The sequence below is a fragment of the Penicillium manginii genome (genome assembly GCF_028828005.1).
Source record: "Penicillium manginii strain IBT 31320 chromosome Unknown utg000005l:1.0-5665137.0:1.0-5668048.0, whole genome shotgun sequence".
Lineage (NCBI taxonomy): Eukaryota > Fungi > Ascomycota > Eurotiomycetes > Eurotiales > Aspergillaceae > Penicillium > Penicillium manginii.
The window spans coordinates 256894-268402 of NW_026643106.1; the positions used below are offsets into that span (position 1 = coordinate 256894).

The following is an 11509-nucleotide window of genomic DNA, read 5'->3' on the forward strand; positions in this document are numbered from 1 at the left end:
TTCTTGCCACGAATCGAGACAGCGATGGGGAATCTGTCTCGGGTGCGCGAGCAGGTTCTCAACATTATCTCCCAAGTATGCTCTGCAGCACAGACTGCACGCTTCCGACTGTCCATGCGGCCCCGCTTGGAGCCCCTTCCTTACACTCAGCGCTTCATGATGTCGCCGCACTCCACTCTGCCTACATTGCCCTGCCTCGATCCAGGGTTTTTCGTCCATAATCTCCGCGGAAATTTCAGATAGACCTGTGAGTTGAACTGGAGATGCAGAATCGGAAATGTAACGAGTTTTTGGCGCAAGCTTAATCTTACATATACTATTGTTGAGCTATTCACCTTACCAAATGGATCTTTGAATCCTAATACTAAAGCTGAAGTCATCTAGTGCCAAAAAGGACCGCCACGAGGAAATTAATTGACGCACTCTATTCTTGAGAACCTTGTTAGTAGAACTCCATATTTGGTGCGTCAATGAAACAAAATTACATTGCTTCTCTCTTATGTGGCTGGTTTCGGCTCTCTATTTATCAAATACTTCTGTATTTCTGAGTCCCTATGTCATCACAAAGGCAGAAAAGTGAATTGATATCCGAGGACCTATTTCTTGCCTGCCTCTCGTCTGCGTTCTGCCTGCATAGTCTCCACAATATTGCCTGCTAACTGACACGAAAAGGATATCCGAGGCTGATGAGGCTGGTCAAAATCATAAGGCCACCAAGTACAATCTGTCCAATAGCTCCATGGTATATAATGCTGCAACAAGGGAAGACGCTTCGGTCGTCGAATGCTGCAAATAATTCAAGAAATTCATGCATCTTGTCCATAATATACCCACCCAAAGCCAACACACCCACTCCAAAGAGGAATTGGGCGAAAAAGAAGTTATCAAGGGCACTTCTCCCTTCTTGTATCCACCTTGGGTAAGCGAAAAGTGTAGCGCCAAACAGGGAAAACAGGGCCAGGGAGAGTGCAACAATGATCATTGCCTTGCGAAAATCACTCATGAGCTTTCGGAATGTGCTGTACAGATGGGGTTGTCGGATTCAATGAGGCCAGCTGTTGCTTGGTCTCGCAAATTATCTGCAAAGAGAGCACTGTCGGAATTGAACGCAGCGACGAGCAGCCAAATTGTGGTGAGAGAAAAGACACCGAGGCGAGCAAGGATACGGGAAGCATCGGTATATTGAGACATAATATAATGAAAAACGGGGAAATGGGGATGGAAAATAGCCAGAAGCTTAAGCTGCACGATTTCAGGGATTCGAGTAAAATTAGAGCTAGCCAGTACTAATATTCGCAGGTTTGAAAGGGAGACATACGGATAGTTTCTTCAATCAACCAATTGCTGGTATGATTCAATTAGCCCTCACCCTCACAAGTACTAGTCGATACCGATAAGCCTACCGTCGAGTATGGAACCCTCCTTCATGCCGTATTACGCCCTTCGCCCGGCACTACGACTGCGACTGCCCATCGCCTTGGGAAGAACTCGTGTGAACTTCAAGATCAAGAAGCAGCATGTTTGTTTATATGCTCGCAGATACTCGGAGGCCAAATTTGGTCGATCTCCACGTTTGAACTGAGCGACTATTTAGTCTCTTACTGTGAGTAGCTATGTAGGCATAACGAGCATTCCCCTGTTACTGCACCCTCAAATTTAACCTTCTGAACTTTATATTACAACTAGATCAGGAAACAGAGAGACCATCCGCTCTTTATCTATTGACCTGTCTGCCAGAATCCCCATGCAATGACAATTAACATCTTGATTCCCGCTGACAGCCAGAGAACCGGCACAATTTGCCCCGTGGCCTTGGTGATCCAACCACCGACAATGGCACCTATCAGAGTCAGAACGAATGCCACAATACGTCGATCACGCTTTCCATTTCGTAACAGAAAGAGCTTCGGGTCCGACATCAGATCACACAGAAGGCTCGTGATCACCACAGTCGGGATTTCATTGAAACCCAGAGCTCGACTTGCGACGATCTGACCGGACGACTGAAGACTGAGAAGAATGATTGGAACCTCTTGGATCCATTGCGTCTTTTCTTGTGACTGACTTTCCAAATCAGTTGAAATGACGCCAACTTGGATGAGACCAGCGGTGATAAGGATGGTGCTCGCTTGGATGAGGAAGGAGAGCATCAAGCACCCACGTCGCCGTGCGCCGACAACGTGATTCAGTCGTGCGAACAGAAAACATCCCACGGCAAAACAGCCGATAGATGTTAATGACCGAGCCCAGCCGTATGGACGCAAGTTTTGGTTTGATGCGCCTAGGCCGACAAATATAGTATTCCCTAAAACGCACCACAATCCATCAATCCATCAATTCTCAAATCTGGATGTTTTATTTGCAATTCCGGCATTATATCTTACCAGTCTGCATTGATACAAAGGTGTTGTAGGCTGCAAAAGTTAGTTTGAGATCGAGGTAGTCACAAATGAGTCGCACCATTGTATATTGTGCTGTCAATTAACCCGGAGGCCAAGCAGCATGTAAACAGTAGTACGTCCGCATGTTGAGTTTGGACTTCGTCACCCAAGAAGGCTATTAGTTCGGCAAACGTTCTCTTTTCTTGATCCATTAGGAATTCTGACAGTTACATGGAAGAAACGTGTGGGGAGAAAACGGGAGAAATGATCGGAAGCCGCTTTTGAAAGACGACAATCCTCTCAGCGATATTTTCCGTGGTCCATTCAGTGATCCCAGCGGTCAATTAGCGGCATAGCTCTTGGAGGGTTCCTTTTTACCGAGACGACGACCTCCAGTACCCAAAAGGAGGGGAAGTTTTGCAGAGGGTAGCGCTAAGCAAACTCGAGCCCTGGATTCTGCAAGACAAGGGCAGCCACTGTTACATATTGCCTCTCCTCGGACTTCTTGGTGATCCAATTTGCGAAATGATTTTCGAGGCCGTGATCTACACTGAGAATGCCAAGCTGAACCCGAGTGTAACGGTCTCCGTGGCGAGATCCTTGGCAGCGTGGCTACTTGCCCTGAGATCCACTAACAGGAGGCCGCGTGTGGCTATGCTTTCTAGGGACTAATATAACATCATACTGGATGAATACCGCCTACTACTTGCTCCAGTGTTTCTTCTAAGCAGTGGTTATATGCTTGAATGACTTTAGTATTATGGCCAGGCTATTCGCGCTCCACGCTTTTTCTGGGCTGTTGATCTCCCGTAGGATAGATTGCGGAGGGGCTTGGTGCACGGAGTTTGAAGAGACGGTCTTCGGCGAAGCAGTTCGAGTTTCTTCCATATTTCTTTTTCAGACCAATGAATGATCCCGCATATGCAAGTGAGAGTGGCACACACGCACACATAATGTGCAGTCATACTCCTAGGCGATCTTGGGATGAGACCCTTATACCTGATTAGCTCAGGACTCCGAGGGTTATACTGTACTGAATGATCGGTCTATAAAATTATCGCAGCAAGCGATTGTTACATGAGCTATCAATTTCTGCAACCCCACGACTCATGTGACTAGATAGTGTGCCTATTATGACATGATGGGCTTATCGCAGATCATCCGTATGCCTTGCTGACAGAGAAGGGAAAGGATAGCCGCGGTCATTCGGACTTTTGAGCTCGGATCAGTACGAACCCAGATAAAGATAGGTCCGATCATAGGACTTCCGTATTCGTTAATAATGAGAGTACCAATTGACATAATTTATTGAAAAATATCCAGGAGATCGCTGTTGAGAGCGCGTCATAGCCTCAGGAGCTAGTGTTGGCATGTTACGGCACGAGTATCTGAATTAAAATATATGTAGTACCAAATAGAGTGTGTGGGTGTTGAATCACCTGTTCTTGTCGAGACTTGGCATATAGCGAGAGGTTGCAATTCCAAGACACCAAGAATCCTCACCTCTTATCTGAAACTTGTCCGCCACGATTGAGTACTCTTGGTGTTGACCCCATCTGTCTTTACTATCTGGCACCGGATAATATAAAGGATATAGTAGATCGTGAGATATAAATTCCTTCGCTTCGCTCTTTAGTCTGAGGATGTGTCACAAAGCTCAGCCACAACCATAAATTATCTGTCTTCCCCTTTCACCTACAAACAAACAGCCATGACTACTACTATTACTGTTGAAAGTAATGGCTACTATGAGGTAAATGGGATGCATCGTGAGCCTACCGTCTCTCTCTATGTTATTCCCGCGGCCTCCAAGCTGCGTCGCGTGCTCAGAGACACAAATGACTTAATCGTATGCCCGGGAGTCTACGATGGTCTGTCTGCTCGCATTGCCATAGAACTCGGCTTCAAAGGTCTCTACATGGTACGGATCAAAACCCCTTATTCAGCTGGATATTCGCTCATCAAGAACGCAGACAGGCGCAGGGACAACAGCTTCCAGACTAGGGATGGCAGATCTCGGTTTAGCCCAACTCCACGACATGCGTACCAACGCTGAGATGATTGCCAACCTTGATCCATTCGGGCCCCCGCTGATTGCCGATATGGATCATGGCTACGGAGGTGAGCTTGCAGACTGTAAAACCCTCGACGATGAAGTAGGAGCTGACTCTTACGGACAGGGCCTCTCATGGTTTCCAAATCCGTCCAACAGTATATTCAGGCAGGTGTAGCTGGCTTCCACATCGAGGACCAGGTCCAGAATAAGCGCTGTGGCCACCTTGCTGGCAAGAAGGTGGTCAGTCTCGACGAGTACATGACGCGCATCCGAGCCGCTAAGCTGACGAAGGACCGGCTACACTCGGACATTGTTCTCATTGCACGAACCGATGCTCTCCAGCAGCATGGCTACGAGGACTGCATTCGTCGTTTGAAGACAGCCAGGGATATTGGGGCCGACGTTGGTCTTCTGGAGGGATTCACCTCGAAGGAGCAAGCCCGCCAGGCAGTTCAGGATATGGCCCCCTGGCCCCTTCTCCTGAACATGGTGGAGAACGGCGCAAGTCCAATCATAACCACCAAGGAGGCTGAGGAAATGGGATTCCGGATCATGATTTTCTCATTTGCGTCACTGGCCCCGGCTTATCTGGGTATTCGCTCCGCTCTAGAGCACCTAAAGAACGAAGGTGTCGTTGGAACTCCTGAGGGGCTTGGTCCTCGCAAGTTATTTGAAGTCTGTGGCCTCACAGAATCAATGAAGGTGGATACAGAGGCCGGAGGCGATGGCTTTGTCGATGGTGTTTGATGAAAGTCCGACAATGCAATATTAGGTACAATGCATGTACAGGACATTCGCTAGCTCAATATTATTCTGATTTCAATGTACAGAGGGAAGGCGGGAGGGACAAATCGAGTCTTGACTGCGTGAGAGATGACGAGATAGCTACAGAGACAAGCAGCCAACTCTCGCAGGGCAGTTGTAGGAGGGGAAGAAGCCCTCAGTAATGTTGGTGTAGATCCCAATAAAACTGGAAGACGCGCGCTGCGCACGCTGTGGCCCTGAAACGAAAAAAGAAAAAGCGTGATAGAGCTAAGAAGAAGATAAAAACACGAAAGTCGAACGTACGGATTGATAAGTTGCAGGAAGGCCAAAAGCGTGTTCGTTTATGCAAGTCAAGTCACGTTTCTGCGGTGTAAGTAAGAATTGACTGGATGAGCGAGGATTCATCATTCATCACGTGAGGCAACGCCAAAGGAAAGCGAAAGCGCGAGAATGAAATAGCAAATAAGAGCAGTTCTTGGCAAGACAACGGACGAATTAGCGCCGAGACCAGCGAAGAGGTTGGCAGCGGGACTGGTGACGCGCGCTTCGCACGCTGATGCCCTGAAACGAAAAAGTGAAGGAAGGGGAGATAACTAGTTTTTTGTAAGATATGAGTAAGGAAGTGATACTATCAAAAGCGGTGAGAAAAGGACATATGTCAAGAGTTTGCAGTCATTTTAATTGGACACAGACCTGCAGGGAACATAATTACAAAGTTTATATTTATAGCATGTGATGATAACTGTCGCAAAGCGGGGAACGATTTCGAATAAAAAAACAAACTGAAGATTTGATTCGAAGATTTATCATCTAACCATGTCTCTGTGTCCAATTCGGATTGAATTTAATTGTGAAAATACATTTAATAATCTCTCATACACTCACAATCTTCCTCGTAATCTTGTTCCGGTCGATTCTACGGTCATTCCGAGAGACTCCGAATATGCAGTTCTGCTTCAACGTACAGTATGGCCGATCCTCAAAAGGCATGAAGTTGCTTGTCAGGCGGCATTGAGTCCTCAGTGTGGGATTTGCAGTTCGACCACTGAGCAGATCTTGCAAACGCCTATATCTATTATTCAAGATATAGGCCATCCACTTCTTTCGGTATGGGTCCATTCTGTCTGCTCTAAAGCAGAATGCGAAGCACAGACAAGAAATGGTATGGACAGGATCATGGGAAGCCTGAGACGGCAAATTTCAGATGAAATGCGCCTGGAAGCGAATGCCTGCAAAATGTGTGGTAAGACGGAGGGAATGAAGAGATGTGGCCAATGCAAGGCGGTAGTTTACTGCGGGATCGAGCATCAGAAGGCAGATTGGAGTTTTTGGTATCACCAGCTAGGTCCCGTGTACACAGTTAAGTGAACAGTTTATGCTCCTAAAGCAAAGGTTGGTTGATTCGTGTATGATAGATGTGTGTTCCGGTTCAGGTTCGAAGTACTCCTGAATCCCATAAGCCGGAACCGCAGCTTAGCGCAAGGTTACATACACAGAAATGTGATCTATCAGACGCTGGCTTGTTCTAATAGATGTTACGCCAACCATACAATGAGGTATAGGAGATGCGGAGGAGGTGCCTATCCACCACCGGAGCCGCTTGTTGATACATCACCTCGCTTACCTGCTTGCATACGCACACAGGCATCCCCTTAAAAGGAGGAGCTGGATCCTCTTAGGAGGACCAGCGATTAGTCTGAATATCATCATACCCATATCAGGCATATCTCACATTCTTCACTCGTATCCTTATCGTATCAGGACGCCCTCCGGGGATTGTCCTAACATTAAGCCTATCGTGGTCGACTAGAGGAATCGTCCAATATTTCATATTTACAGGGAAAAAGACATTTCAGCTCTCTTTGGATACATCACTTCTAAATTCTTATAGGAAACTGCCAGCGTCAAAATCGATGAGGTCCCAAAATCCATCCAGCGAGGTCCCGATCTCCGTGTCTCCAGATCCACCAAACAACGAGTCCGCACTGGGCCAATCCTGAAGATCAACCTGCAATCCAGGCGCAATCTTCCTGACAATATCATCGCATAGCAGGAACGCACGTCTCAGACGCCGGATCGATAGTTGCCATGGCATGGATCCAGAAGAATGCCTTTTTGGTTTGTGCGACTACGGTTCTGAGATCGGGCTCCAGTAAAGGCGGGTAGTTCGCGTTGGACGAATAGTTATATGTACCCGGTGGATGGTGAGAGTTACGTTTGTCCTGAAATGGAGAAGAAAAAGAACAATTTGACAGAACAAGTAGTAAGACTGATGTGGCCTGCATCAAGAAATGTAACACGCCCCACCACGGCGCTACGCGCGCCAGCCATGCTAAGTTGGGTTCAACAGGAAGAACCGAGATGAGGGAGCATGCAGCTTGGAGGCAGGTTGTTGCCGTATCTGCTTTGAATTTAGCGCTAGGATTCGATTTCTGCCAAGGAGGGTGTTCCGATCCTGTTCTGGGTGGAGTACGTGTCTGGATGAGACAAGGTTTGCAAAGGGTGATGCGAGCAGAATAATAGTTCATCGCGAGACAGACACGCTCTCGGATAAAGGGGAGAGATTCGTAGTCAAGTTGGGCGTGGTTGACGTGCCAGGGGCTTGCACAGGGAACAGTGAATTGATATTCAGGGTGTAGTTTGGAGAGCCAGCGGTCTATGCGTACACTGTACTTCTGAAGCCGATACTCTAATTGACTCGGTCCTGCTCGGACACCCTCTATACTGTAGACTTTGTTCAAGACGGACTGAGTTATGATGGTGAGGTCGACAAGATAGTAAAAGAACAAAGACGAACACGGTTCGCATTTGGTCGCCCAATTGGGCCCACTTTGAAACTGGGTCAGAGACTCGAAGAGGGTTGGGCAGAGTTGGGCATCAAGGAACGGGAGATCTTGGAGAAGGCGCTGGGTACCGGCCTGGTCGAGGGGCGATCCTATTTCGACAGGGACAGGGAGTGTATGAGAGAACAGGCTCTCTCCTACAACAGAGGCGCGGCCCGTCATCGAAGTGAGTAGATGCTCTAGACAATAAATGGACCACCACAGGAGGCGGCGGGCTTCTTTCGATGGGTCACGATTTCCGTCATCCTCGAGGCGGAGGTTGATTCCGAGTGATATAGCGGAGCGTAAGGCAATGGTCGAGAATTTGGATGCTCTGATACGTTATTAGTATTATCGACATGTTGCAAAAACGCCCGTCCTAGAGGTACCTGTTGACCTGCCCTAGGCAAATTAAATAAACCGCCACCATTGATTCAAGCTGAACTTGCTCAATACCGGCGTGTTCAAATAGAAGGTTCTCATTCAGACTCAATTGACGCGCTCGCGTTAGAAATACCAGGTCATCTTCACGAGTGAGCTCGCTGGGCGAACTTATAAGTCGGTAATATCGACATCCAATGGCAAAAATCATGTTCAAAATCGCCAACCAGGTGCGGGAGGTACTCGGAGAAGGCCGGCTGAAGAACTGTCGATACTGTAATGTGAATTCTGGCTTTCTGATAGCGCTGAAAGACGGGTGAATGTAGGTCATATACGTAGAATAATATTCATCGGCGGTTTCTCGCGGTGGCATTGCGAATGGGTCGGTGTTGTCGACAAAAGGTACTTCAATGTCATCCAGATGGTAGTTCATCATCGAGATAGGTACATTCTTTGCTAGTCTTCCATGTTCAATTCCAGTGTCGGTACTAGGGTCATACTCCGACTGCGAGTCTGTGGATGGCAAGCCGACCATGGGAGGCTCCCGGTTATCGAAAATTTCCATGCCACGCTTCAGCCTCTGCAGCCAGGACACCTCAGAATTTTTCCCGAAGAAACCAGCAGCGCGAGAAATATCATTTCGATCCAGGTCTTCCTCTGCCAGGTCGACTGAATCTAGGGAGCCCATCGACGATGAAGAATCGAAGCCGTCGACTTGATTGTGAGATGAGGATTTTTTATCCTTGAACTAGAACGGGCGAAAGCTGAAGGTTAGGATTTTTGATAGCCTTCGGACGTCTTCACTAACAGGCAGAAATATTCACGTCAGCATACCTTAAGTTCCTTCCTGATCCTCTCCGCTATAGGTGTAGCGACTTCGCCCTCCAGCTCGCGAAGCAGGTTTTCATATCGTTTCACATGGTGGGATAATGTTTCCAGTAGTTTTTGGTCGCGTACTCGCTTGACGTCCTCATACATACACTGACTCTGGTGATAGACACATTGTCCACATTTCGGTCGATCGCTATCACACTTCGTTTTACGCTGTCGGCAAGTTTCGCATGCTCGCGCTGAGCGTCGCCGTCCGCGAGAGACATGGGGAGTAGACACTCGAGGGATCGCGACCTTTTTGCCCGTGGCCACCCGAGAATCGTAAGGGCCTGAATCCGAAGCCGAGAAAGTTGATGAGCTTGTTTCTTGGGCGTGAAGAAAAAATTGGGGGTGACCGTGATGAGCATGCGCTTGTGAAGGCACAGGACAATCAGAGCTCAATGACGAGGTCCAGTTGGTACCGCGGGTAGACGGGTCAGTTCCAAGGTTTATGTGTCTAGGGGATTCGCGTGAGCTACTCATGATAGGCTGTCTTTGTTATCGAGAAGACAGAAATGAACATCGAGAGACACTATTATTGTAAGGTCAAAGATGAGTGGGAAGAAGGATCGGAGCCATAGAGCAAATCCGCCTTAGCAGAGTCGGTCATAATGAGTGGTTCAAGCAGACTCGAAGCTCGCAGCCTCTGACGTCAAATCGATTGCCAAACTTAATCACGGTCGTAAACGTCGACGCTAGCAAGTTTTCAGTAGCGCGAAACCTAGATTTGCGTCTCACGGATGGAAGTGGTGGGTCGCCGGCGAATGGAACGGAGGATGGATACTTCTTCCGGAATAATTCTTGACCTAGTCATCAAATCCTTGTCGGAAACAAACTCCAGGCTGTCCTACTGAATTTCAGCAGAGATCCAATAAGGGTTTCCATGGAATCCCACTGAGTTCTGGAACATTTGCGTTGTGTAATGTTACGTAGTGTAGTGGGGAAAAGCGGTTGATATAGGCAAAGTGCTACGATTGGTCAATTCTAGAATAGCAGACTTGTCCCTTTTGGATTGCTGAATTAGATATCTTCGTTTCGGAAGACTAGGAATAACTTCAATACACACTCGCTGAGGGGGTGATGAGCGGTCTGAATCAATCTGAAATGCCTGATCAACAGCTCCACAGCGATCTCCAAGCAACAGTATCATCTCCAGCGACCCCAGAGTTGTCCGAATCAATCGCACCACCAGGATACCGTCGTCGCGGGTCTCTCGCACCCAGAGACATCAATTCATCAGTCTCTGACAACAATATTATCCCCGGCAAGTGTAAGAGGGCGTATGTCGCATCTGTCGCATCAACGGAAGGGGAGGATGGCTCGCAGGACCCGAAAGACTATCATGAAGGTCTTCTGTTAGCGTTCACTGCAGGAATGAGCTCTCCGCAAGCTTACCAGCGCCCTCACCGTGACGAGTTGCTTCCTGAACCCTCAAACTGGCTAGAAATGATGAGACACCCTCATAGAGATGCGTTTATCGAAGCCGCAGCGTTAGAGGTGAAAACGTTGGAGAAGAAAGGAACGTATCAAGAAGTGGATCGGCCAACTGATCGAAGCATTTAGATCTTACCGCTGAAATTGGTCTTCACCTATAAATTCGACAGTACCGGCCTATTGGTGAAACAAAAGGCACAAATATGTGTGAGAGGAGATCTCCAGAAAATGTCAACAGAGGAGAAGTACTCAGCAACGCTTGCGGTACGCACTGCGAGAGCTATATTCGCTCTGGCGGCCGCATTTGACCTTGATACAGCTCAATTTGACGCTGTCAACGCATTTCTGAACAGCCTCCTGGATGAAGAGGTGTATGTTGAGATGCCACCAGGCCTGTTTCCCGCCGGAAGAAAGATGAGATGTTGGAAGCTACTACGGGCGCTACATGGCCTTAGGAAGCCACCGAGGCTCTGGCAGCAAGAAGCATCAAGGGATTTAACGTCGCTGGGCTTCAATGCGGTCCAAGAGGATATCTGCCTGTTCGTTGATGATGGTATCATCATCATCATCTTCTTCTTCTTCTTCTTCTTCTTCTTCTTCTTCTTCTTCTTCTTCTTCTTCTTCTTCTTCTTCTTCTTCTTCTTCTTCTTCTTCTTCTTCTTCTTCTTCTTCTTCTTCTTCTTCTTCTTCTTCTACGTTGACGATATCATAATCTTCAACCATCCGTCTAGACGCCAGCAGGCTGCCGATGTTGCCCGAAGGCTCAATGCGACATGGGAGCTTCGATCAATGGGCGAATC

General features: G+C 47.9%; 3 protein-coding genes across 3 annotated transcripts; 1 reads left to right on the forward strand and 2 right to left on the reverse strand.

Moving 5' to 3' along the window:
• Nucleotides 1-1718: 1718 nt before the first annotated feature.
• N7533_006479 (YoaK family protein) lies at nt 1719-2593 on the reverse strand (the record flags this gene model as incomplete). Its single annotated transcript, XM_057103129.1, has 3 exons — nt 1719-2305; nt 2385-2414; nt 2461-2593. 3 exons carry the CDS (start codon nt 2591-2593, stop codon nt 1719-1721), a joined length of 750 nt encoding a protein of 249 aa, XP_056958086.1.
• Nucleotides 2594-4092: 1499 nt separating this feature from the next.
• N7533_006480 (isocitrate lyase/PEP mutase family protein) lies at nt 4093-5184 on the forward strand (the record flags this gene model as incomplete). The annotated part of the gene is made up of 3 exons (XM_057103130.1): nt 4093-4302; nt 4355-4502; nt 4562-5184. The coding sequence occupies 3 exons, from the start codon at nt 4093-4095 to the stop codon at nt 5182-5184; spliced, it is 981 nt and encodes a 326-aa protein (XP_056958087.1).
• Nucleotides 5185-7087: 1903 nt separating this feature from the next.
• N7533_006481 (fungal specific transcription factor domain-containing protein) lies at nt 7088-9643 on the reverse strand (the record flags this gene model as incomplete). Its single annotated transcript, XM_057103131.1, has 5 exons — nt 7088-7187; nt 7264-8358; nt 8414-9153; nt 9240-9392; nt 9449-9643. The coding sequence occupies 5 exons, from the start codon at nt 9641-9643 to the stop codon at nt 7088-7090; spliced, it is 2283 nt and encodes a 760-aa protein (XP_056958088.1).
• Nucleotides 9644-11509: the final 1866 nt, after the last annotated feature.